General features: G+C 34.0%; 1 protein-coding gene across 1 annotated transcript in view; it reads left to right on the forward strand.

Annotated features, from left to right (window-relative positions):
- The window catches only part of LOC125077180 (Down syndrome cell adhesion molecule-like protein Dscam2), a 187,307-nt gene that overhangs the window by 107,683 nt on the left and 51,768 nt on the right, over positions 1-27,856 (forward strand). The window contains exon 3 of the mRNA XM_047689025.1: positions 26,874-27,016. Within this exon, the coding sequence (XP_047544981.1) occupies positions 26,874-27,016 (143 nt within the window). The remainder of the gene's footprint in view (positions 1-26,873; positions 27,017-27,856) is intronic.

Here is a 27,856-nt window from a genome sequence, read left to right on the forward strand (position 1 = left end):
CCTTATTATAAGTTTGTTTTATAAGTATATTGAGTATAATATGTTATAATATAACGATATTTTATGTGTCGTATAATGAGTTGCATATACATAAACTATAACGGATGCATGATAACTTTGAACTGACTGGAGAAGTCACGGTATTATATATATCTTACTAGTACGGCACATAATTCTTATATTTTGTCATTAGCATTTTTCATTGGCAGCCTGTAAATTTCCCACTGCTGGGCTAAAGGCCTCCTCTCCCTTGAGGAGAAGGTTTGGAGCATATTTCAGCACGCTGCTCCAATGCGGGTTGGTGGAATACACATGTGGCAGAATTTCATTGAAATTAGACACATGCAGGTTTCCTCACGATGTTTTCCTTCACCGCTGAGCATGAGTTGAATTATAAACACAAATTAAGCACATGAAAATTCAGTGGTGCCTGCCCGGGTTTCGGGTTCAAACCCAAATATTGTGTCATAATTCTTATATTTAAAATGGAGCTCCAAATTATAATTTAAATTTCTTGGGTTACGATATCAATTAAAATTTACATGCATTAGCACAATAAATAAACTCTAAAGAATAGATGTTTTGATTATTTTTTTCTTAAAATGTGTAAGCGGACGGGCAGTAATTGGTTCCTACAGCCCATATACAGTAGGACAGTAAGATGTATTAATCATTCCCCATATATACAATGCGTCACCAACCTCGGGAACTAAGATTTTTCGTCCCTTATGTATTTGCACAGACTCAACAGACCCATCTATACATATAATAAAATTGGAGTGTCTGTAATATTAAAAAAACCCCTTTTTACTAAATGCATATGCATTATTTTATACACGTTACTTATACCAAAATAACATTTTGTTTAATTTTTGTCTATCTGTCTGTTTTTTGCGGCTAATCTCTAGAACGGCTGGACCGATTTTAACGGGACTTTCACTGGCAGATAGCTGATGTAATAAGGAGTAACTTAGGCTAAAACCTTAACTTTTTTGTAAAATCTAAAAGCGCACGAAGTCGCGGGCATAGCTATAATGTATAATGTCATGGCTGCGTGTTACCTACCTAAAGAGGCACATACACTAAGTAAAAGAAGCTCGTACAGCTTATAGTAATGATATAATCTTAATGACCACCTCAGTATTAAGACATAATATATCCTTCGCTCCATTCGATTTAGAAACAAGACCATCCGTCATCTTGTCAGACGAGTATTACCACTAGTATCAGAGCAACATCATTCACACTGATCTCCGCGCACGTAGCAGGAAAACGGTATACCCTAATCCAGTCGTCACGGGCAAGATTAATGCGTGTCACGGCCGGGCGGGTTTTGTTTTCGTTCTTTCTGCTCCCGAAAGAATGAATGAATGATGTACTGTTATAATTCCATAGGGTGTTACGGGACCTGATTGTTTTTAATGCTATCTTTTTAAACACTGTTACTTGAGCGCTGTTATGTTTTGTCTCTCATTGACATATTTAATATTAAGTATTTAATGAAGCCACAATTTACTTACTTACTTGGTGGTAGGGCTCTGTGCAAGTCCGTGTTCCGGTTGGAAGGGTAAGTGAGTGAGTATAACTGCAGACACTTACGTCTCAGTTTCCAGGGTTCTTGGCACACTGGCGTTGTATCGATTTTGTGCTGCCAATGCATATTATGTGCATTGGTGACTACCATTAACCACAAAATATAATTAATAAGTCTAGTGTATTCTATTTTTAATAATACTTTAAAGCCATTAGACGATCTTTTTAAAAAAAAAATAAAACACACGCAGCTCCGGGATTAATTAACTAATTATAAGTTTTTAAAAAATATATATATTTATATATGTAATGCAGTGTTATAATTATTCTATTTTAAAAAAAATCATCGAAACCTAATACATATTTAATATTCTGATGCTATTTAATATTTGAATATAAAATATTGCGTCACTCTAATTGTAAGTGCGGATTAACACGAAGTAAATGTTTTGACAGTCGAAGCCGTAGCGAGCGCGAAGGCCAACGATTCTCCGGCTCATTAATCTAGCTTTTCACGCCCAGATTACTGCTTTGATTTAGATGGTTACGGAGCCTGATTTTTGGTCATCGCTTCTACACTTTAAGCTGTCGTGAATGAAATAGTCTATAATATATTATATATGTATATACAGTTTGCAAAATGAATAGTTAATTTTTAACAATTATTAAAAAAAAAGAGCCGAGATGACCCAGTGGCTAGAACGCCATCATCTTACCCAATGATTTCGGGTTCAAACCCAGGCAGGCATCACAGGCATTCATCTCGTGCTTGGCAGTGAAGGAAAACATCGTGAGGAAACCTGTATGTGTCTAATTACAACGAAATTCTGCCAAATGTGTATTTCACCAACCCGCATTGGAGCAGCGTGGTGGAATATGCTCCAAACCTTCTCCTCAAAGGGAGAGGAGGCCTTTGTCCAGCAGTGCGAAATTTACAAGCTGTTAATATGTATTGTAAAAAAAAAATGTAAATTTTAAAAACGATTAATTTTAAACTATATAAAAGAGTATGCCAATATTTGTATGTTAATGGCGTTATTTTACTTCTTCATTTAGAAAAAATAATAATTCTTCAAAAACACATTTTACAGAAGAAATATTTTCTTATAAGTTTTTATTAATATTATTAATTAATATTCGATTTTAAAATAACCGAATTAACTTCATACAGGCAGTTATAACTTGGTTGCAAATGGAATTTAAATCATATTTTTTATGTCCAACTTGCAAATGTAAATGAAGCTGATATTATTACATAGTAAAAAAAATATTCACTTACCGCTGTCTGTCCCTATCCTATGTAAGTTTAGATCTTTAAAATTGCACAACGAATTTTGATACGGTTTTTCTTAATATATATATTGATTTAAGAGGAAGGTTTATATGAATAATACATGCACAATATAGTACAGAAACACTACTAATTTTAGAGGTTTCTGAAGTGCTGTCATAATTAAACATATTTTTTGCTCTTGTATTGCAAACGTTGACCGAACCCTACGAGATAGATCAAAATAATGTACTACAGATTGTACACCAAAAAAGTGATGTCTATTTGATAGGCATAGCCAACATTTTTTATCCTTTACTTTTTACGAGAAAAAATGGATTATTTTCGAAACGATTTTAAGCAATACAGCATTAATCCTTTCCAATTATGTACCTTAATTACATTGTCTATTTGATATAGATCAGTATGGCCCTTCATAGCATGAAATTTTAATGAATATTTCGAAGATATTACAGATTTAAAATGCAGGGACATAGCGGTTTGTATTGTCTAACGACTGAAAAACTGTGAACGTTGTAAGACATTGTGTAGTATATTTAGTATCAGTATTGCACCCGTGCGAAGCGGGGGCGGGTCGCTAGTTAATAATAAATTCCTGTTAGATCACCTATAATAGTTAGGCCCGTCAAAATTAAAAACAATATTTAATTTATGTACATGTTTATAATATGTATTAAGTAACAGGTTGCTAATGTCCCACTTGTGGTTTGAGGCATCATATCGCTTTAGAGATTATTCCACCACTCCAATGTTGGTTAATACACCTTTAAAAGATTTTAGTAAAAATCAGAATGTGTCCTTCACCGCCGAGCACCTGATGAATTTTAAATGAAAATTTACATAACATTTATCATAGTAATTAAACACGGGTATATCTGCGAGGCACATTCAGTGTATAATATATTTATGAGAGTACAACAGCCGTCAATTGCGACGTCACCGCGACGCTGCCTCCGACCAGCGTAGTGCGATCCAATAATTGCGTACACGCTCCGATGATCACCAATTTTGATACACGCATTGGCTTGATCGTGTGAAAAATAATTCTATTTTGATGTAATTTTTTATTGTTGACAATTATTTAATAAAAAATATTTCTCATGTCATTCGTTTTGTTTTTTTTTTTTAATTGTAAATCTGGCAAATTGCCAAATGCTGAATACTGCTTACGCTGCCATAAATAATGGCATCGTAAGCAGCATTCATCGCCTATACGCCACCTAACTTGTACGTTAAGATATTATGTCTCTTGTAACTATAGTTATACTAGCTCACTAACCTTTTAAATCAGAATACGAAGTATTGCTGTTTTGCGTATCACGTAAATGTATGTAACTATTATTGACATTATATATGTCGGCGGAAAATCAAGTATTTAAGAATTATATTTTTGAATTAGTAGAGAGTTTTGAAATAGTAGAGACGTTAAATTAGTTTGAAATATTTTACCGTCCATAAATAGGTGTTATATTGAGTGAATAGTGCCCCACCCATTATTGTTATAAAAGGCCGAATTTCGCCGATATCGGGAGGCTTGTTCGAGCCGTCGAAGCGATCGGACCTCCTCAGCTTGGAATAAATCAAAGAAGAATATTTCCTGCGTTTAATTTCGTACCTTCGTGGATGGATAGAAATCCCAACCCTGACATTCGTGTCGTCAACAAATCGAAACCCTGACATTTGTGACATTGCTGACGTCATGTTTTTAAAAACAACCTGGGACACGCCACTCCGTCATATATTATATTCTTACATATATGCGTTCCCTTTGGTGACGCTTTGGTGTATATGTAAGAAATGGTTAAACTTTTATACTGGGTTAATGTTTATAGGCGCTTACCAGGTAGACCATTTTCCGTTCACCTAATGTAATAAAAAAACCTACAGTGACGCAGTTTCCAGTTTCCAGGTTTTTATTTTGCACTTCATGGTAAACTCGATACTCGTTCCTTAATACCATTTGAAACCGTTAATCCAAGTCGATAATTCGATAACTATAGACAGACTCACCAATTAATATATTTTCAATGTTTGGAATTTTGTCTATTCCGAAATAAAATAATGCTGTATATAATTATAATTAAGATAAAGGATCAGTCATTGTTCCACTGCTGGGCAAAACTCCCTTTTAAGGGGAAGACTTAGAACCTTCTTACTCTTCCAGCTGCTCCAATGAGGGATAGTGGATACACGTGGCAGATTCTCATCCTACACTTGCACTTGGTTTCCTCACCATGTTGTCCTTCACCAACTAGCGCGAGAATAATAATATAAACAAATTAAGCATACGAATTCAGTGGTGCTTGCCATGGATTTAAACTAAATCGGTTAAGATTTACGTCTTCTAACGACTCGGTCGTAACGGGTCATGGATGTTCCAAAAGCGTTATTAATTTGAATATTATAATATTTACCAAACAACAGCAGCTCGTAAATCTTCACTAATGTTTTGAATATACTTGTGATAAAATATGGGGTGGGTTATTTAAACATGCAGGATTTTTATACTCGTGAACACAAAAAGAGATGAAAATCAACTACAGGATTGTCGGTAAATATTTACTAAACCATCTCAATATATTAATATGAAAATAGATCCATTGTTTTCGAGTAGTGTCTACACTTGTTTTCATGGGTACGCCAGTCCGAGGTCCCGAGTTCGATTCCCGGCTGAGTCGATGTAGAAAAAGTTCATAAGTTTTCTATGTTGTCTTGGGTCTGGGTGTTTCTTGTTCCGTCGTTACTTCTGATTTTCCATAACACAAGTGCTTTAGCTACTTACATTGGGAACAGAATAAAGTATGTGATGTTGTCCAATAATAAAAAAAAGTAATACATACAGAGTAATTGTCAGAAATCAAGAATTTATATTTGAGATGTCTTAACTGTCTTAATTTTCCTCCACATACCATACCCTCCGTGTTTCTAAATATAAACTTAGCTCACCCAGGCGTTCAAAGTAATAGGTATAATATCAACTTAAATAGTTACATTAAATTATAATTATTCCCTTATAATGTATCCCATCAAAAACATAAATGTAAAAATGAGAGCCAAGTTAAATATTATGATATATACCTTGGTTGTTGACTTTAACGACAAAAGAAGTGAGATCTAAATTTGTGCCAAGTTAAATAGTCCTTTCTGAAATTTATTTATAACTACATAAATATCATTTCTTCTTATAACTTGGGATAATATATTGTTGCCTAAGGTCTGACTTGGCTAGTTCCCATATACGAATTATATTTTAGCCTTCGTAAGTTCTAAGCCTTTACAAATGAATTATAAACACAAATTAAGCATGCAAATATTCAATGGTACTTGTCTAGATATGAACTCGCAATATCTGGTTAAGATTCATGTTTTCTAGTGACTGGACCATCGCAGCTCTTAATGTACGTTAATACTAACTAAGCAATACTGAGCTGTCCTCCATTCTATTAGATGTTCTGAATTATAATTTGTTATTCTAAACACAAACTACAAGTTGTGTTTATAAGCATATAAGAACTAGCCAAGTCAGACCTTAGGCAACAATATATTATCCCAAGTTATAAGAAGAAATGATATTTATGTAGTTATAAATAAATTTCAGAAAGGACTATTTAACTTGGCACAAATTTAGATCTCACTTCTTTTGTCGTTAAAGTCAACAACCACGGTATATATCATAATATTTAACTTGGCTCTCATTTTTACATTTATGTTTTTGATGGGATATCACTACTTTTTGTATATAAATTATTAGTAGGTACTTATTAATAACAAAATTAATACCAAATGGTTTTTGTTAAGCTATTCTATTTTCCTACGTTTACGGGGTAAAATTGTCTTTTTTTTATACGTTCTTATTTTTCTTGTAGGTACCTCTGAAATGTTCGAGTGAATTGCCCATTCAGTGTCCGGATTTTTTTTACGCGTTTTCTGTTTATACTTAATTTGGCCAAGTAGGGGTGGTAATACGTGCGCAGACGGTTGTACTCTACAATAGAGTTCTCTTGTGTTTTAATTTGACTTGGACCTAAATTGATAAGATGTACTCCATCTAAGGTTTTAACTCTGGAGAGGCCAACGTAAGCCTGCTCTTTACTTAATATAGAGGAGCCTATGTCGAAAAGAGCACCGTCAAGGCGAAGGCCTTGTGATTTGTGTATAGTAGTAGAATATGCTAAGCAAATAGATAATTGTTTCCTTTGAACATATCTGTACATTACTTAATATCTGTAACATGGTTTTGACTTCTAGTTTGGAAATTAAATTATGTTTAAATTGAATCGTTATTTTACCGACGCTATTGCTGTTGTCGACGTCCCCAATGTACCTTCTCTATTTTTCCATTGGACCCATACACCAGTCCTTTGCTGACATCAGCATGCTTGCTCGATACTGTTCTTCCAAGCAATAAGGATCCCCGTTTGTAGCGCTAGAGTACAAACTTAAATCATTCCAATTACGATATACATAGTCTACTACAGTCACACGAAACCTATTTTATTGTTGTATACTAGTATACTCAAACAAAAAATATGCAGTCGAATAGACTAGGCAGCTTCCATCGGAATGCATTGAAATAATTCTTATGAGCGCGGTTGCCACTCGCTCAGACACGTCCGCGTTAAGGTTTAATCGCAACGCTCCTTTCCCGCTCCTCCGGCGTCGCATCGCGCGCCGTGTACCGAAATGCCTATTATTATTATTTTTTTAAGTATAATGATTTTGCACCATTGATGTGCGCTAAATGCCAGTTAATAACGTAATAAATACGAAAGTCGGCTATACTCATAAGTACTAAAACGGAAATATTTGGATTTAAAAAACTTAAGGGTGGTATTCAACTTGTTATTTATTCACCTGAAGACCTTAAAATCCACATTAAGACTGGGGCTGTCATAAGTTTTGATTGCTGGTTCTTACATCATTTTTTTTATTACAGTTATTATAGGATTATAGGAACTAAGTATATATTAAGTGTTCCTAAGAGACCCAATAAATGAAAAATTATAATAAAATGATAAAAAATTACCAGTTTCAGATTTTTTCCTTTATATTGGCCTAATTATCTACCTGCATGCCAAATTTGAACTTTCTAGGTCACCTGGAAGTAGGATATAGTTTTGATCTATAGGTCAGTCAGTGATAAAAATGACGATTTTTAGACGTTAATATCTAAATAACCATTTGAGATGCTTTTATGAAATTTGGAACACATATGTATCTCTCGAGTCTCAATATATGAGTCAAATTTGACACATTTATGTCAAATAGTTTTTGAGTTATGAGGAGGTCAAAAGTGGCTCCAAATGGTTCGTGTAATATTACACACGGTGCTGCACGCCAGTTCTGCTATACTAGAACTTGGCTGACACGCTACCGCGTGTCTAGATAAATAATTGACTTCGTAAGAATTATAAGTCGCCTTAAACATTTAAATTTAAGTTTAATATAATTATTCGCATAATACTTACAGGGATACATTATGCTAAAATATACAGAAAAGAAAGATCTGAGCTGACGTACAGCGAGTGTTACGCGTGTTTTTGTATGTATTATAATAAAGTTTTCTCATTAGAAGCTATCATGGGGTATTGTTTAATGTACCTTGAGGCAGCATCGTCATTGACCTGTAAATGATAAATTTGAACATTAAGCTGGTGCTAGAACATTCGCACCTAAACACTCCATTAGTTGTTATTAATATACTACGACTTTTCTATAAGATAAATTCCTGGAAAAACTTCAGGCAAAAAGTAATCACTTGATTCGTGACGTAAAAATAAGAACGTAACATTTTCACAAATTTATAACGACAGCCAAGAACGTATTACATATTTTAAAACGTGTAAAAAGATTTACAGTAATAATAAAATGATAAAATTACTTAAGACTTTTAGTACTTTCGTCGTTATTTAAATAACCATTATTGTCAAATAAAAGTAGAAGTTTTTGTTTCTTTATAATTGTAAATGTTTCTAAGTTCTGTACTCATTATTTTTTAATTTAATTGAATATAGCATAATGTATTCTCTATCTATTACTTTTATGCTCGATCAAAGGATAATAGAACTGCTGTTGCTCGCTTATTCCTTACAAAGTCGCCCGGTATGTTTTATTTAATACTATATTGGGTCAGAAGATTTAACTTCGCAAAACACCATTAAATAAAATTTGTGGTTTCCTTAATGGTAAATCCATTGTGGAATACAGAAATACAATTTATATTATTTTATTATATTTTTTTCAATAAATCTTACAAATATTTTATTGACATAGATTTTTTAAATAAATTTAAATAAGCATTTAAAATTGATCACATAATAGCAGAAAATAAATAACGGATCTCTTAAAAAGTGTCTTATTATATAAGACTCATGAGAGAGATACGAGGTAGAACAAGTGGTGTGCATTACAATAATTGTCGGAGCCTTTCCGTAACGGAGACTAACGACCTGACGCCATGAATCTAAGATCCTTTCATATAACTTTCTTGACGACACTTCGCTGGTACGGCTGCATAGTATGCGGTTTAATTACTGGGTCAGGTTAATTATCATTTTGGGATTATTTGCTAAGAATTTCTAAGCCGTATAACTGCGATAGCAACGTGCCTCAGAAATGACCTAAAGCTGGGCCAGTACCTGATCTCTCTCTTATCGGTTTTTCTTCTCATCTGATTAAATAAGTGAGAGAATTTGCTAAAGTGTAATATGAAATTGATACATTAAAATTCTTTATACAGCTGAATGCTCTTTTGATTATCCAATTGTACGTATATATCTATTGATCAAATAAGGCGCCCCCCTCCACGCTGAATTATCAGCGTGCATTAGTCAGAGTGACAGTCACGCCTACGAATTGTTTGAGTGTGTGTGATGTAAATGTTGTATATGACATAACTAAATACATAAATTGTAAACAAAAAATTGTCAAAAAAAATACAAGTAAGATTATATTTGTTAAAGTACCGATAAATAAATCTATACATCACTTTAAAAATATCATCAGTTATCGGTAAAATCCTGAGACGATAAAATAATTTTAGTTATCCAAGATTCTCTGACGGCACTCATGCCACAGCATATCGTGGTGAAAAATTCAAGTAAAAGTAGTGGCACGACTCGTCTATAATAAAGAGCTCAGTGCATAAGTTATGGAGCCTAGACGGTGGGGTACGTTAGATGCAATTATAGAGCGACGTCATAACGAAGACAAACGCTAACGCTACCAACCTTATATTATACTGCTAAATATATTATACCAAATTCTAACTAAAGACGTATAATTTTGAGAAAATTCGTCTTCTCAGCTATCATTCCAAGTTTAACTGCTTCTAAAGACTTAGAGCTTGGGTACAAACCGAGGATAGAGTACTCAAATCCGTACAATCGTCCAATAACTTGGATAACATTGGTCGAATAAGACCGATTTCACCGTTGGAAAATACTATGAGGAATAATGTTGTCTTAGATTTTCGCGATTATTACACATTGAAATAAAACTAGTTTTTTAACGGATTTAATCGCGTATATTAATTATTTTATTTTAACATCCCGACGTTTCGAGCACTTTGCAGTGTTCGTGGTCACGGTAGTTGTAAATAATATTTCTTTTTAATTCGAACAGACAAATGTCACCTTAGTCTGCCCGTGACCACGAACACTGCAAAGTGCTCGAAACGTCGGGATGTTAAAATAAAATAATTAATATACGCGATTAAATCCGTTAAAAAACTAGTTTTATTTCACTATGAGGAATGTCTCGAATTAAATTCTGGTACGTGTGTATTTGTACGCGCTGGATTAGAATAAGAGAATAAATTCAAAGCCTTCACTCGGAGGGCCTTGTGCAAGCCCGTCTGGGTAGGTACTATCGATTTACTACCTCATTGGAATTCTACCGCAAAATTGTTAGTATTATTGTGCTTGGGTTTGAAGGACGAGTGAGCTAGTGTATTTACAGGCACATGAAACAGTACATCTTAGCTACTAAGATAAGTAATGCTTATTTTTCCTACAGACACGATGTCCGTGGGAAGTGAACACTTATCATCCTGTCCCTCTACGTATATTATAAAAAAAAAACTTATCCTAGCACAGAAATAGATTTTTAAGTCAGCCTTAGCTGAGGACCAAAGACTAATTTTCTTATTTTTCGGCTGTCAGTATATTTTTTATATACCTATAATTATTATTTATGGAGCGACTCATAAAGTTTTCCATTTCAAAAATATAAAAAATTCCAGTCAATTTATAGCATAGATAGGGAACGAGGCGAATGTCCATTGCACTATAAAGCCGGGTGTCCATTACGAGACGTTATTACAGTAACGAAGACAAAGTGCGCCTGTCGGCCGCGGGTGTGAACTCGAACTACGCACAAGTTACAAGTTATAGCGGAATTAATCACACGATCTCACTATTTATACTAATCATCCTCTCACTGACTAATTTATTTCTCTTGTAACGTATAATTTACATAATAAAAAAGTAATAATATTTGTAATGTATTAATAAAACAAAAAATACAAAACCATGACAGACTAGTATTTTTTTACACTTTGTATATATATTTCGATTCCTATAATACGCACTAGAAACCTGTATGTGTATGTAACACTGAAGTAATTACGCAATAGTATCATATTTCCAGTATAGTCGAACATAGTTACCTCATTTTAACCCTTTATGGGTGGATGGGTCTTTCAACTCAATTGAAACAATCAAATGCCTCAACCGTTACTTAAAACGTTCAAAAGAAACGTTGGCGACAGGAAGACTGCCTTGCGTAAAAAGGTCAAATAATGTTAATATTCATGCCATTAAATCATGAGAAGAAACTCAAAATTCACCGCAGGACACGAGCGTGAAATAGCAGAATGTGATATGCGACATTGACAATGATAATTATCAAAATAGGATGTATCATAATGGCGTATCACTGTAAGTCGCTTGTTATTTCACGAATGAGATACGACGTTATTCCTATAAAATTGCACTTCAAGATGACAAACTAATAACTCTTCCTATAATCAAACTAAAATTAATTTTATATTCACCATACATTACGTAATTCTTTGACTTGTAACGTCCAAATTCCACCTTCTCGGACGTATACATAATTTATCTATCATTCATCACCGACGGTAGAATGATGACGTGGCGCTATCGTGTAATGAATAATATATGTATGTCCCAGTGATTTTTCTCTCTTCTGAGAAATACATTTTTAAATTAGCAGCTTATGTAACGAAAATTATACGCTGCTTGAACTTAATTAATGGATTTTGTAAATAATTTAATGAAATATGATCAAAATAATGAATTTATTTTCCATTTATTACAAGCTATACAGACAAACAATAGTAAAGTAAAAGTAACTACTTATGTCCTTCTGCTGTGGGTAAAGCCTTGTGTCTCTCTGAGGAGAAGATTAGGAGCTTATTCCAACACGCTGGTCCAATGAGGGTTGGTAGATACACATGTGGTAGGATTTCATTGAAATAAGACATGATTTTCCTTCACCACCGATCAGGAGATTAATTATAAATACAAATTAAGTACGTGAAAATTCAGTAATGCTTGTCGAGTTTGAAGCCACAATCGTCGGTTAAGATAAAAGCGTTTTGATCAATTCGTTATCAAAGTTCATGACAATAGAATTAAAATTAAAAAACAGATTAACCAGGGTAAAAATGGTGTCGATCGAGACGATGAATTAGTTAGGTAATGATATAACAACATCTTAAACCTAAAAGGATCACAAAACTCATGCTTCGACTCTGACGTACTGCTATATACTGTCACCTATATAACCTTCTTTGGAGATGATTTTTCACAACATGTTTCTTAGTTATCATATCCGTTACATAAGAAACTTCTGAACAAAATTGTGTTCTTCTAGACCCAACCATGAGTCTATGTTGTTATAGATTAGAAGTTGCCCATCCCGACATCGTACGTGCTAAATTCATACAAAGCTGTTCATACCCCTGTGGATTCTCATTGACTATAAAATTTCAAAAAATCCATTGTATATGGATGTTTTTGTCATAAAAATCAACATTCATTAAGAGAGGATTTTCGGTATTCCAAAATTGAGATTTCTAAATTCAATAATTTTGGTTCTGCTTTTTTATAGTCAGTCAAGGCATAGAGCTTAATAACTATTCCTGTAGATTCCATTAATCTTCGCTCGCCGAAACTTCATAAGTTTTATTTTTATAGCAAAATCAAGGTTATTTACAAAAATATTTAACAAAAACTATAAATCAGTAATCCAGAAACACAGTCATGTCGCTAAATGTGTTTGTTTGTTTCAATGATTTATGATATAAGTTCCCATAGTTTTGTTGCAGGTGGAGGACTCTGTAATTAATCTTCTGTGTTCATTCAAGCGTTAAAGGATGAGTTTGCATTGTTTCAACTTCACCCTCAACACTTTACTCTAAACTATGTTTAACAGTGAGCTGATATGATTCAGCGATTAGAACACATGAATTTGACCAAATATGTGTTTAATTTGTATTTATGAGCTCGGCGGCGGAAAAAAAATAACCTTAGAGAACTATTTTTCTTATAATATACCCATATCATAAGAAAGGCGAGCGGGAAAATGGGCCACCTGATATTAAGTGTTCACCACCACCTAAAGACATTAGCGCTGTAACCATTCCTTAAATCGCCAATGTGCTACCGACCTTGAAAGTTAACATGTTATGTCCCTAGTGCCTGTAATTACAATAGCTCAATTCACCCGTCAAGCCACAATACGATAATACTAAGAATTGCTACTTTGCGGTAGAATATATGATGAGTGAGTGGTACCTACCCAGAAGGGCTTACACAAATCCCTTCCACCAAGAAAGCATCCAAAAACCAGTACTGGAATCATATCTAAATTTTTCATTCTCATCCTAGAGTCAAGTTTTTTTTGTTATGCAAAATGATACATTGTGTTTCTTTTCTATATTTATAGGCATATGTCAATAATTTCCAGACAAATCTTTTATCGCGACAAAAGTCAAAATTTTAGGTCCAATTGGAGTACAGCATTTCTGTATATACCTTCAAGTGTGTACGTGTATTGAGCTCACATATTTTTAATTTGTTACGGTAGATTATTGCAATAAATTAAAAGTAATTTTGCTATCTAATTGCTTAATTATATATTTTCCTATGAAATATAAGTTATAAGGAAACATACATACACTCGTTTCCTATAATGTTAGCATTTAATATTGAAAATAATCCGACTTTTTGCTGAGCAGTAGTTTGAGTGACGGTTGAAAGTTTCATTCGACCCTTATACTAAGACTCGTCAATCAAAGTCATCGGTTATCAGTGACAGCAAAACGACACAGCTCGGGGTACGATTATATGTGAACGAATATGGACCAGAAAAAATATTTCAGATATTTCTTATTTCGTTTCGTTACCCGAGATAATACCTTGGATTACGTAAGTCTTTACTACCTTACACACGGTTTAAGTTTCAGCAAACACTTATGAGTAGTTTTTGAAACGATGTTCTTTTACGTGGCTTGTAGACCAAATTGGCAAAAATCCTCACGTCACGAAAAAGCGTTATGGCCCCCCCAGTCAACATTTCTGTCTCCTTTTCTCTCTCTCTTTTTTTTATAAATGGTTGTATTTGGATTTTTTTTTGTTATTGTTTTAATTCACATGGGATTTGTATTGAAATTTTAATTCTTATCATCTTATTCTCCAATGTCGTTAATTTATATCATTGTGGCTATTATTATTTAGTACATAATATAAGCGGAAGCAACTTCGTTTCAAACGGGTGTCCCAACACAACTTTCATTTATGATTTAAACCAATTTAAAAAAAAAAAACAATTCTTCTAAAATGGGCAATGATAACAGACGGTGCTCTATTACCTCACCTTCACTGTATTTGAGTCGCTACTCTCAAAGCTACGTAAAGGACATTTCTTGCATTGAAATAATTTATTACTTCATTACACTGAAGTATACTTATTCTACACGTTATGCATATAAATTCACAGTGGATCCTTTGTAAGCAAGTAAAGCACGCCTTTATTTATTGATTTTGACCAAATATTGTTTTCATAACCTATGCCTCATGTTGCTTTGGAATATAGCTATAGCTTGTATTGCAAGTGAACCAGACTAATTTAATAATAATAATGTCCCACTTGCCAAATTTCGCCTCCGACAGCCCACCGATTTAGACCGTGACATTAGAGTGAAGTCAAGTTTGATGAATGCGCCCGTACGTGTGGACTCACTATTCCTAAGACACATAAACCGATTAGACGGGAATCGAACTGGAGCGAGATCAACACAGAAACAACGGGTTTCAGCATTGGTAATTTCCAACAAAAAAAAGCAGCATTTTTTTAAATAAACTATTTTGATCCACCTGATGGTAAATGGTCACAGCCACGCATAGCATTACTAATGCTAAATATACAAGAAATAGAAATATTAAGTTTTCTTTACATCGCCAGTGGCCCCCAACCTTGGTAGCTAAGATGTTAAGCCCGTCACGCGCGTGATTCGAACCTTAAGAACGTCAATATTTCCAGCCATACAATCTAACTACTAGTCCTACGAAGCAACTTAATTACGAGTGAAATTACACAAGAGACAATCTAGGAATTGCTTGTGTAATGTCTCTTGGGGCTTGACAATTAGAACCGGAGGCTGACAAAGCTTAGCCAATTTGAGCAATGGGTTATTAGCATGCATTACCGATATTTAAACGCGAGGATCGCCATCAAATCGTGTGCGTCATGCGTTACGTGCCTTTACTTTTATAACGCAGATTTTAATTAATTTTAAAAATATAAAACAAATAAATGAAAATTTGTGAAACTTAAAAAGAGCAAAATTAAACTCGCACGTAAATATAATTTTCGTATAACTCACGGTTTTTATGAATACCATTGCATTTCTCTTTAATTTTTTATGCATTTTATGTATATTTTTTTATTTTTGTTTTTCCATTCCGTAAATTGTATTGCAACGGCTTGAGCCATAAAACACGTGATGTATTTCAGTAAAATATGTAACAAACAGACCGTAAAGCCAATATAGGGGCTTAACGGGGGACAATATTGGGCCGAGCAATCGACCCGTCCCAATCACGCTTGGGCGCCGGCTCGTTAACGGTCCTAACACGTTTTATTACATACACCAGGTATGAGTACTAGGTCACTCTCAATATATATATATATATATGAAACTACTCGTCAAATCAGCCTGTGACGAGGTAAAATGTACATAATTTCACTTCTGCAGAAGCAAGAAAGAAAAAAAATAATTAAAGTTTTAAGTCTGATTCAAGCCAATAGAATTTAACATGATCAGCGGATGAATAAATATTTTGCGTTGTAACACCAATTTATGCATTAGCAGCCCGTAAATGTCCCACTGCTGGGATAAAGGCCTCCTCTCCCTTTGAGGAGAAGGTTTGGAGCATATTCCACCACGCTGCTCCAATGCGGGTTGGCGGAATACACATGTGGCAGAATTTCGTTGAAATTAGACACATGCAGGTTTCCTCACGATGTTTTCCTTCATCGCCGAGCACGAGATGAATTATAAACACAAATTAAGCACATGAAAATTCAGTGGTGCCTGCCTTTTACGCTATGCTTGAATTAAATTTTTCTATAAAGCCTATTTTCCTATGTTTTATATTTAAACTTACTACATTTAAATTCAAGCAGTGGAAGCCAAAATCAAAAACCTTACGTACATCAAATCACGAAATATCCCTCCGGCATCCTGTGGCTTCTCACAAACTTCAAAGATATTCAAAACGTTCTCGACACCGGCAAAGATCGTTCGTTTGTTTTAGCACCGAGTATTGTGTTATTTATTTTTATATTAAATTTTGAAAGTAAAGGCCCTGAGTGGGCCTGTACTTTGAAATTGACTGGAAGAAATCTCTTTTTGGGATACTACTTGTACTTTATTAATTTTAAATATGTTTTTTTGTGTGATAACTTTTCATATTTCATGTGTATTAAATAAATAAGCCATGAATCTTGCTAAGTTGTTCTTATCTCATAACTGCTTTGCTAAGCTTTGAAATCCTAAGTCGAGCTATTAAACCTACTAAGGTAGTATACGTCCTGAAAGGGAGGGGCATGTGCAGGTCCATCTGGGCAGGTTCTACCGCTCAGTAGATATTGTAACACCAAACAGCAATATTCAAATAGTATTTTTGTGTATAAATTTAAAGTTTTTTTAGTTTTAAAAAATTCGGCCTCACATGGAGTACTGCTCTCATCTCTGGGCGGGTGCTCTCTAGTACCAGCTCCTTCCATTTGACCGTATCCAACGTAGAGCAGCTCGAATTATCGACGATCAAGCCCTTTCTGATCTGCTCGATCCTTTGGCTTTGCGTAGAGATGTTGGATCACTCTGCATCTTCTACCGAATTTTCCACGGGGAGTGTTCCGAGGAATTGTTTGGATTAATCCCGGCAGCTGAATTTCACCTTCGGACATCTCGAAAAAATTCTAAATTTCACCCACACCACTTAGATGTCCGTAAATCCACAACAGCGCGATTTTTAAGGCATTTTCTGCCTCGCACAACCTCTCTGTGGAACCAGCTTTCGCCGGCGGTTTTTCCGAACCGATACGACTTGGGAACCTTCAAGAAAAGAGCGTACTTATTTCTTAAAGGCCGGCAACGCACCTGTAACCCCCCTGTTGTTGCAGATGTCCATGGGCGGTGGTAATCTCTTTCCACCAGGTGAGCCTCCTGCTCGTTTGCCTATATCATAAAAAAAAAGTGGTTACCAATTAACATCGGGTGGTTCATTTGCTTTGCCAAAAGAAAATGTTACCCGCTTTGTTTTGGCAAGAAAGCTAAGTGATCTGTATGCAAAAATATATATAATAATATAATATTTTAATCATGGACCCAAAATCCTTCAAATTCATAGTTCGTTATTTAAACATAAAAAAACGAACTGTTTTAGTTTGTGCTGAGACGTTTGATAAAAAAATATTTTTTATTTGATTTAGTTTTATTACTAAAATATGCACTTTTACTCCCTTAAAAGTATAGCGTATTAATATATATTGTCAAAAATATAGAAAAAAATTTACAAACACCATAAATTACACAGTATACACTCATTTATTTTTCATATAAGAATAGAGCCAAAAATTAACAGTTTAGCCTCAAAGGCACGTACTTCCGATACTTAGCTCGATACTTATCTTCGTGGATTTTATATGAAAAATATGTAAAACCATATAACTGAAGGGTTTTCTCCTTATTTCACGTTAAAATATTTTAACTCTAAAATTTTTAATTAATAATTATTTTATGTTATCTCTTTATAAATATTATTCAAATGACTCTTAACTTATTTTAGTTCTTTCGATTAATACATAGTATTAATAATATATATCCACGATATATTTCGTTATATACAACATTGTTTTACATTTATGATATCAATAAGACGGTTGCAGTATCATTATTATGATTAGCAAAGTAATGCCGAAAATTTGCTGCTGAAACACTCGACGAAAATAAAATACTTGTACCTTTAAATTGTCAACTCGACACTGCCTTTGTGTGTATTGTGTCCGATTTATCCGGATCTGGATTCTAACAAATTCTTAGAATTTAACGGTAGATGTAGAGTAGATGATTAATTAAAGTAAAAAATAATTGAAGATAATTTATATATATTTCTATGTGAATGAGTATTTTAGTCAATAAACGCTACCGTTCTTCTCGAACAGGTTGTAGCGTGATATTTAATTATAGTCTATAAATGTTGTCAATAAATGGGCTATTCAAATAGAACTTCAATTAGATCTCGACACTAACGTTTTCAAATAACAATTAAGGTCTTTGGCTTTGTAACACTGCTAACTATCCGTCCCTACTTCATACGATAAAATTCGTACAAAGATGCAACTCTTGCTGCTCTGCTAAATTTAAAGTCAATTAGTTTCGAAGATCTTATGATGATTCATAATTAAATCTTATGTCGCCTTAAAATTGTACAAGTCGCAATTTTTTTTATTGTTGAAATTTTATACGTTTTACTGTAAATTGTTCACAATCGGTCGTCATTTTACGAGACAGATTATAATATAACAGTATTTACAATCAAATCAAAAATCAAAATCAAAATATACTTTATTCAAGTAGGCTTTTATAACCACTTACTTTAAATAGTTTGTCATTTAACGAACTATTTAAAGTAAAGCTACCACCGGTTCGGAATGTAGATTCTACCGAGATGAACCGGCAAGAAACTCAGTAATTACTCTTTTTCAACATCTAAAAATACTGTCATGTTAGTTAAATATAATTATATAAGTATGTCATGTCTCCTGCCTGGAAGTCAACAAGCATTAACTCCACGCTTTTTTATCATCGATATAATCTTATATCGAACAATATGCCTTCTTTACGAATGTACTTTTTACAATTAACTTTAATCTATGAAACAGCAAAGTTGAAAAATTTAACACCGATATATATAAATGCCAATTTACTTTAAAAAACATTACTCTTAATTTGTAAGGTAATCTGCCTCAATAGTATAGAAAATTATTGTCTTGCTAATTAAAACAAATTGTGTGTTTATCAGCTCTAGAAGCACTCTCAAATACTTTTGAAAAACAATTATGATCAAAGTGAAGTACAAAAGATATCCCACGGATGAATATTAAGCGCTGCCGTGACAAAACTCCAATTTTCTTAAAATTGAATGTACCGGTAAACTGACGATAAGCTAAATGTATCCCGAGGCGCCGCCGTCGCATTTTAATCTTATAGGAAAGTGAAAGGCTCGCAATAAAAGTTCCCTAACAATCTTTTACCGGAACTGGGCAAAGGTCGTCCAACAAAAGCCGTTCGGATCCCGTCTAAATTTATTCACTCGACCTCCGTAACGAACACTTATGATTGCCGAGCGCAAACATAAAAGCATTTTAATATATAAAACCTATTTAAATGCTGATAAAATATGATTATACTCGTTTATAAAGGAATTGAATGTCGTAATATAGAAAGGACAGTTAACTCGAAAATACGGCAATCCAAATTGACTCATATGGGGCACACAATAAGGATCAATTTACAGTAGAATTCCAAATTTGCTTCATTGTTAATATTTTCATTTATTTCGTGAGAGCCTGAAAGAATTCTTGATTGAGATGAAAGATATTTGTCAAAACTTGGTTTTTAAAAAAAGAATGAATATATTCTTTAAAAAAATCCCTTATGAAATATGTACATATAATATTACATTCGCGACTTATTGGAAATAAAAAGAGTGTTACTGTAGTCGCGTATGATGTGTAGTAGATAATATTTGACATCTCACATTGGTTACAACTAAGCAACGTGCCTTCGGAAATTGAGTTAATACCTTCTGACAGCCATGTGTAGCACCGTGCGCTTTCATTGGACAAGCCATACATTGCGCGCTGATACACATTTCCTTCCCTTTTCCGAACATCACTCCCGATTGCAACTAAGATGTTACGTCCCTGACGCCTGTAGTCCAATAAATCGATGAATTTTAATTAAAATAATTCCAAATCTAAACGGTACTTGAGATTGAAACCTTTGAAATTTAATATTCTATGCACTCCAATTACAGAAGTTATGCTAGGTATTCATTTAAAAAGAGCCGTGATGAGCCAGTTGCTAAAAAACGAGAATTTCGGGATCAAACTCGGACAAATGCCACTAAGTTTTCATGTTTCTTACTTTGTGCCTCAGTAGCAAAAAATGTTCCTCTAAGTGTGGATCCACCAATCCGCAGTGAATCAACGTGGTGAAAATAAGACCGAAAGCTTCTCTTCGAGAGAAGTGGAGTCATTTATATGCCGGTACTCCATATAAATTTCCTTTTAATATTATATACCTTTATTTCTTTAATATTCTTTTACCAGCGTCAGTAAAACCACGTAGCTAGTAAATTAAGTCGTGTATTAGATTTGCAGTCAACCTCCACTGGAACGTAATTTTATTAACTCACACCATTAAGCCGGCTCTTTGTTCTGGAAAAATCTTGTTTGCATTAAAAAGTGGTGCGTGAAACACAATTTAAAATATTCCCGTCTATAATGCTTGGAAGGGGATTAATAGACAGTTATACCCCTGAGGTTTCCTTAGAAAATTGCCCACCGCCATTCGGACAAAGGTGGGGTCGTTATATCTCTTTATGGTCCTTCGAGCCTGATTCGGTTGGGAAATTGTTTTTTTTCTCACCAACAGGTGCGGTCGCTTCAAACTCCTTCGTAATTGAATTTGTGTTTGCCGTAAATGGAATTTTTATGAAAAATTAAGGAAGTACCCATCTAATATATTTTTATCTGTAATACCATTTCTTTTGGCGCAGTTTTCGGTGATATCTTATATAAAGTAGCTATTTTGCATTAACATCGTTATAAAAATGACTACAATAATATATACAACTGTCTATAATTTGAATCTTCCTTCTCTATACCAATTAATCTCTTTCGTAATGTAACTTAAGTGTGGTTTTATAAAAAAACCATTAGTTTTGATCTGGATTTTTTAGTAATTATCAATAAATAATTTAGTATTAAAGTAATTACATCAAATTAGTAACGATCTAGCGAGCTATCCGCTTATTGGAGCGAGGGCGATGTTAATACGTATCACCATTTACATAATTATGCGAACATGTTTGCCTCGCAAGCACAAACAGTGTTCAGGATAGGCCGTAAAACCAACATCCTTATATACTGCAATAACCATTCCACGACCCTATCGAGAACGTTTGAACGCGTGTGTTACAAGCGTGAGCGATTCACACGGTTGTTTTATTTCGCACTTAATGCTCACTCAATGTTTTTGAGTTCAAAATTGTGTTTATGTTTCAAAATTGTGGTTATTTGCTTATAACGTTTTTTAAAACCTTAATTTTATCTATATCAAGCTTGGATTGAATCGTTAAATGTTTTATTATCGTTTAGGTAATTAGCATACCTTTAACAAGTATTCGTTTCTAAATTTAACTTTTTTATACAATTGTATATTTATTTTATAAATTAAACAATGCTTAATAATTTGAGCTATTATTAGCCGTGAATGCTTAATCTCATGACTTGCGTTTAGCAAATATTTGTAAGGCCCGAAACTAGGGGCTAGTTTGAATTTCAACAGACCCTTGTTGACCCCGTTACCATAGTTGGTGAATTGATATACAGCTCTGATGGATTTAGTTTTTGTTCTACACACGTCCCGCTTGGGTTGTTTGCTGTGAGCGTTATGCTTTGTTTACGAATAGCTAATGAATAACGTCCATTATATTTGCTTCTATAAATAATATTAAACAAAGACTCTCTTCGTCTATTTTACATTTATTTGACTATTTTTTTCTAAATTAGACGAAGAGTTTTGACAACCGCTAGAATATAGGTATGATATAGCGCTTTGAAGTCCAAAGCGCTATATCATACCTATATTCTAGCGGTAGGGCAGTTCATTTAGTCATCAATTATTTAACCTGTATAAGTCAATTCTTTGCGTACTGGGTTTCGATTTGAAGGGTAAGTGAGCATAAACATTTCTTAAAACCCGGGAATGCACCTACAATTTCCATCAGGTCAGCTGCTGCTCGTCTACCACTTAAATTTAAAAATAAACCGGCGTATTGTTATATTGGCTTATATTTTACGTATTGCCAGAACAATCTTACTAAAACAAATTAAAATAAAACGTAAATTTGCCGTAGACATGAATCATGGACGGAATACCCAACTAATAAACAAAAAAAAAAAAAACATATTTTCGAATTAACAGATCATTTACCAAAGAGAAAGAATTGTGAATCAACTTTTGTTAGAAATGCTAAAGTCAGTAAGTTAGTACTCAATTGCAACAAATAGCCGTGACAGAAATATAACAACATATCTTGTTATCTGGTTTCTGGAAAAATATTAAACGAAGAGAAATCATACACATAACTGGAGCTATCTTAAAAAGATATTCACCGCGAGTTATTTTATAGAAGAGTATTTATTATTTTTAGTCTAGAGTTCAGAGACCAGACAGCAGGATGCAGGAAGCTGTATCGAGACACAATTAGAGCGCCTTCATTATCATACGTATGTGGAGCGTCCTATGTTTGTGTTAACGTTCGCGGCGGCGACACCTTTGCTTCATCATTATGAGTTAAGGGGAAGCGGCATATATGTTATGAAAACTATCATACATTATGACACATAAGCTCAGAACCATACATTACCAATATATCTAGATTTTGTAGTAGATATTACTAACATTACAATATTGTTAGAGGTAATGAAGGAATTTTATTATACGGTGTACATACGGAGTACCTCAAGATTAAATCTTTAATCATTTACCGAAAGCCTTTTTTTCTTATAACATTTTAATTTATCGTCAATAATATCTTAAGTATCCTCTTATTGGGGTCGCTGCCATAATTTTTTAATGGGATGCAATTTTCCATTAGAGAAAACATCACTGAAACATCATTGGTTCATCCATAATTGAAAGGGACTTACTGGTGGAATTATCGACCTAGCTTACTTCTTATTATTAAGATGAGAACTATATTATCAAGATTGAGCAAGTTTATTTTACAATCCGGTTTATTTTTAGTCGGAAAATAACCCTCCATATATCTGAATTCCGTTCAAAGCCCAATTGGTTTCGTATACGATTCACCTGAAACTACATTCACCCTCTGTCATCTGTATTATGTGTATTTAATCTAAAGTTTCGACATACTCGTAGAAGTATAATATTATTTAATGTTTGAGTTCCATACTTATAGATCATCAAAAAATTAGATTTTTATTTTACGTGGCAATACAAAATCATATTGCAAACAATAATTCCTCTATAATACAATTTAAACAAAGTGAAAACTGTGTTTGCCGGGGATTTCACGTAAGTCTTAGCCGGCGAATAAGAGTTCAAGCGACCGAATACCACAGCAGTCTCACGCGAAAACCGTGGTGACTGTGACTTTTTTGCGTTATTTATTCATTTCTAAAAAAAAACCAATATATATCGAATAAAAACGAGTATTTAAGCATGTAACCTGACATTGACAAGAATGATATATACGAATAAAAAGATGACAGAAATCACTTCAACCCGAATCGAATGCGTTCTCAAATCTAACATCTCAGATATATATATATATTTAAAAAAAAAACCATCTGCCCTTAATATATTGCAAGACAAGTTAGGAAACAGCAGCGCCGCATCATTAAGACGACGCAATTAAGGGCCAGTAATCAACTCATATTTATCCTACGTTTAATTAATACCACGACGTGTGAGCCTCTAATTACTTGCTTAGAGGCGATTTATTATATTCGGTTGAAATGTTTAAGCCGTTTCATATGATATATTTACACATCTCGGGTTTGTCTGCTCATAATATATGTAAAACAAAACTTGGAAATGAATTATTGTCGAAACTTTTTTGTCTGATTCGTCTTAGTAATACTTAAGATTCGATTGAATTGAAACTTCGTAGCGTTGTGGTTGATGCTTGCTTGACGGCTTTTGATATATTACAAGCAATGTATAACGGTGTTGTTTCGCATAAGACAATTCTTAAGACATTTTCTGCCTCGCACAACCACTCTGTGGAACCAAATTTCACCGGCGGTTTTTTCGAACCGATACGACTTGGGAACCTTCAAGAAAATAGCGTACTCCTTCCTTAAAGGCCGGCAACGCACCTGTCCCCCGGTGTTGCAGATGTCCATGGGCGGTGGTAGTCACTTTCCATCAGGTGAGCCTCCTGCTCGTTTGCCTCCTAGGACATAAAAAAAACCTTTACAAAAAAGGCTACAATCACCCAGCTCTTCTTCAGTAAGATATTGAAGCTATTATAACTAATCAAAGAAATGTCTTTACAATAAAAATAAATATACAGGCGCCATACCCCTTTTTATAATATAACCTTAGAAACAAAGACGTTATGTCTCTTGTGCCTGTAGTAAACACAATTATACTAAGTATTGTTGCTTGGTCGTAGAATATATGATGCCTGGGTGGTATCTACCCAGATAGGTTTGCACAAAACCCTACCACCAAGTGATATCAACCACCACATTTAATTATAACAGGTATTTGCAGTGTTCTAGCGATCGTATTAATGTGAACGATTCTCATTATTTTCCAAAAACAAAATTGTACGTCATTAATCTTATTCAGGCTCGAATTCGGTTGTAACGATTTCGCATTCAAAGCAATATGGAATTGAATGGAAATAAACGCCCGAATTCCTTTCATTAATAAATTATAAATCGTATTCTGCCGTGATCGTTCAGTATCTTGCATCGGTTGGCGCCGATTCCTTTTGTATTCTCGATAGAACGTCATGATTTATCATGAACCATGAAAAGGGAAATTGAATAAATAAATAAGGCTGAGATAAAATGTAAACGTGATTTTCGGTAAAGTAGTAGTCCAGCTGATATCCCACTCCGAGCTCAAGTTTTCCTTTAAGTATTCAGAACTTAGTTCAACGAGCAACCCTTTTATCCCCGACGCTGGAACTTCTCAATCATGCTAATATCCTAGTGTTGTTTTTTAATTCGAGAAATCGTGAAGTTTTAAATTTAAATTATGCGTATTTTTTTAATGAGATTTTTTTTTTAATTATAACGAGTGGTGCGAAATCTTTTCGGGATTGTGCTAATCCTACTTGCATTCAAAAACAATTTCAGAAGTAATATCATTTCCAAATACTCTTATGATAACTTGTCTAACGTTAATCTGTTTGACATTTTAATAATATGTAATGTATTGGTATTATTGTTATTTTTTAATTTACCACTTTCTTTAAGAAAGCAGCTTTACGGTTCAAATTTTTTTTTTTATTTATTGTTTCCACGTTTTACAAATTATAGTCTGCTAGCTCACGTTTGTGGCTGCTACCTAACGAGCTTGGGTACAACGTGGCGTTACATCAAAATAAGACGAATAAAAGACTAGTATAGAAGTATCAACAAAGACAACAAATGTCCTTATAAATTAAAACTTTGTAGATAAGGCGATGTTTATACATATCGTCATTCAAATCAAATCAAAATATACATTATTCAAATAGGCTGTTACAAGCACTTTTGTATCGTCATTTAATAAACTATTTAAAGTAAAGCTACCACCGGTCCGGAATGTAGATTCTACCGAGAAGAACCGGCAAGAAACTCAGCAGTTACTCTTTTTCAACATCTAAAAATACAGTCATGTTTGTGTTGTCATCTATATAATCTTGTATCGAATAATATGCCTTCTTTACCAATGTATTTTTTACAAGTGACTTGAATCTATCAAACAGAGAAGTTAAAAATGTCTGCGGAAATAGTTTGCATATTTACTTTAAATCGTGAAATCGCTCTAAAAGTGAATAAGCCTTCCATGTTTTACTTTTTACATTACACTCGGATAAACGTCCGCGGTCGATGATCCTGTCGGTTTTTTTTAAAGTAGTAAATTTTAAGTTTATACTTATATTCCTTTCTAGTAGGTTGATAAAATAACTTTTAAATCGTCATGCTACAGAGTGAATATAAATCTAAAGCTACCACTGGTTCGGAAAGTTGATTCTACCGGCAAGAAACTCAGTAGTTACTCTTCTGCATCATTTACAGAGTCTTTCAGTAAAGTAAATTTTTTTTTTATATATTCTTCCTAGAAATGAATAAATACTTACTGACCACTCTTCTTGATCTTTTATATAATCTTGTATTGATTAATATGCCTTATTTATCGAAGTTTTTTGAACATGACCATTAGATTTAGCTTAAAATAAATAATATCCTCTTAATAAATATCTGATACTAATATTATAAATAAGTAAAATTTGTTTGTTTGTATATAATACTCGGCATTAATGAAAGTTACATTATTCGTGAGTGTATAATAAATTATTAATAAATAATAGTGTAAATTATACTTGTATCATATATTTTTCATTGTTAATAAATAGACCCCGTACAAAGCCGGGGCGGGTCACTAGAATTAAATTAAATGTATTCTTTGTTACAGGGAAGCTTTGCCAAACGGCACGCTGTGGCTCGGCTCTTTCTCAGCGGCGCAATACCGCAGCGATGTTCACGCTGCTGTATATCGGTGTCGCGCCGCCGGCACAGTAGGTACGGTGCTGTCACGCGACATGCGTCTTGAGGCAGGTCAGTATCCAGGAATGTATTCTTTATGACAATTTAATATGTAAAGGGCGTACCAATGAAAATAATGACAAGTGGAAGCCATCACTTCATTGAACTGCAATACAATCATTTTATACCACGACACGTAGTTTCTAGTTTTCAAAGTTATGTCTTTCCATCAACCAGCACTCGGAACATGGCTTTACTTTTTCGATACTGAGAAAAGCTCCGTCTCCAGAATTATTGGTACATATAATTATTAAAATTGGTTCATGCTCATCAGATATTCTACCGCCAAATAGCAGTACTCTTTATTGTTGTGTTCCGGTTAGAAGGGTGAGTGAGTCAGTGTAATCACAGGCACAAGGGACATAACATCTTAGTTCCCAAGGTTGGTGGCGCATAGGTGATGTAAGGAATGGTTAATATTTCTTACAGCGCCTTTGCCTATGGGCAGTGGTGATCGCTTATCATCGGGTGGCCCATATGCTCGTCCGCCAACCAACGCCATAAAAACAAAATGCTAGGGCGATGGTAACAAAAGCATTAAAGTCATGTTGTTTAAATATCTACTTAGATACTCATCAAATCAGTTCAGTGGTTTACATGTAACAATTGTACACTATTTGTTAGCTTACGACTAAAATAAAACCATACTAGGTAACATTTATTGTGAGATGTCTATCTAATGTATTACGAGTATACATTAGGATGATGAGAACGTAACAAACTTTTTTGAAAGCTAAGTGTCAATTTCGATGCCTTTATGTCAACAGACGACTTTCATATCCATGTGGATTAAGGAAATTTCCAAGAGATCGTCTATTAGCGATATCATTTTTTTCTATCAGGAAAAATTAC

Source organism: Vanessa atalanta, chromosome 1, assembly GCF_905147765.1.
Source record: "Vanessa atalanta chromosome 1, ilVanAtal1.2, whole genome shotgun sequence".
Taxonomy (NCBI): domain Eukaryota; kingdom Metazoa; phylum Arthropoda; class Insecta; order Lepidoptera; family Nymphalidae; genus Vanessa; species Vanessa atalanta.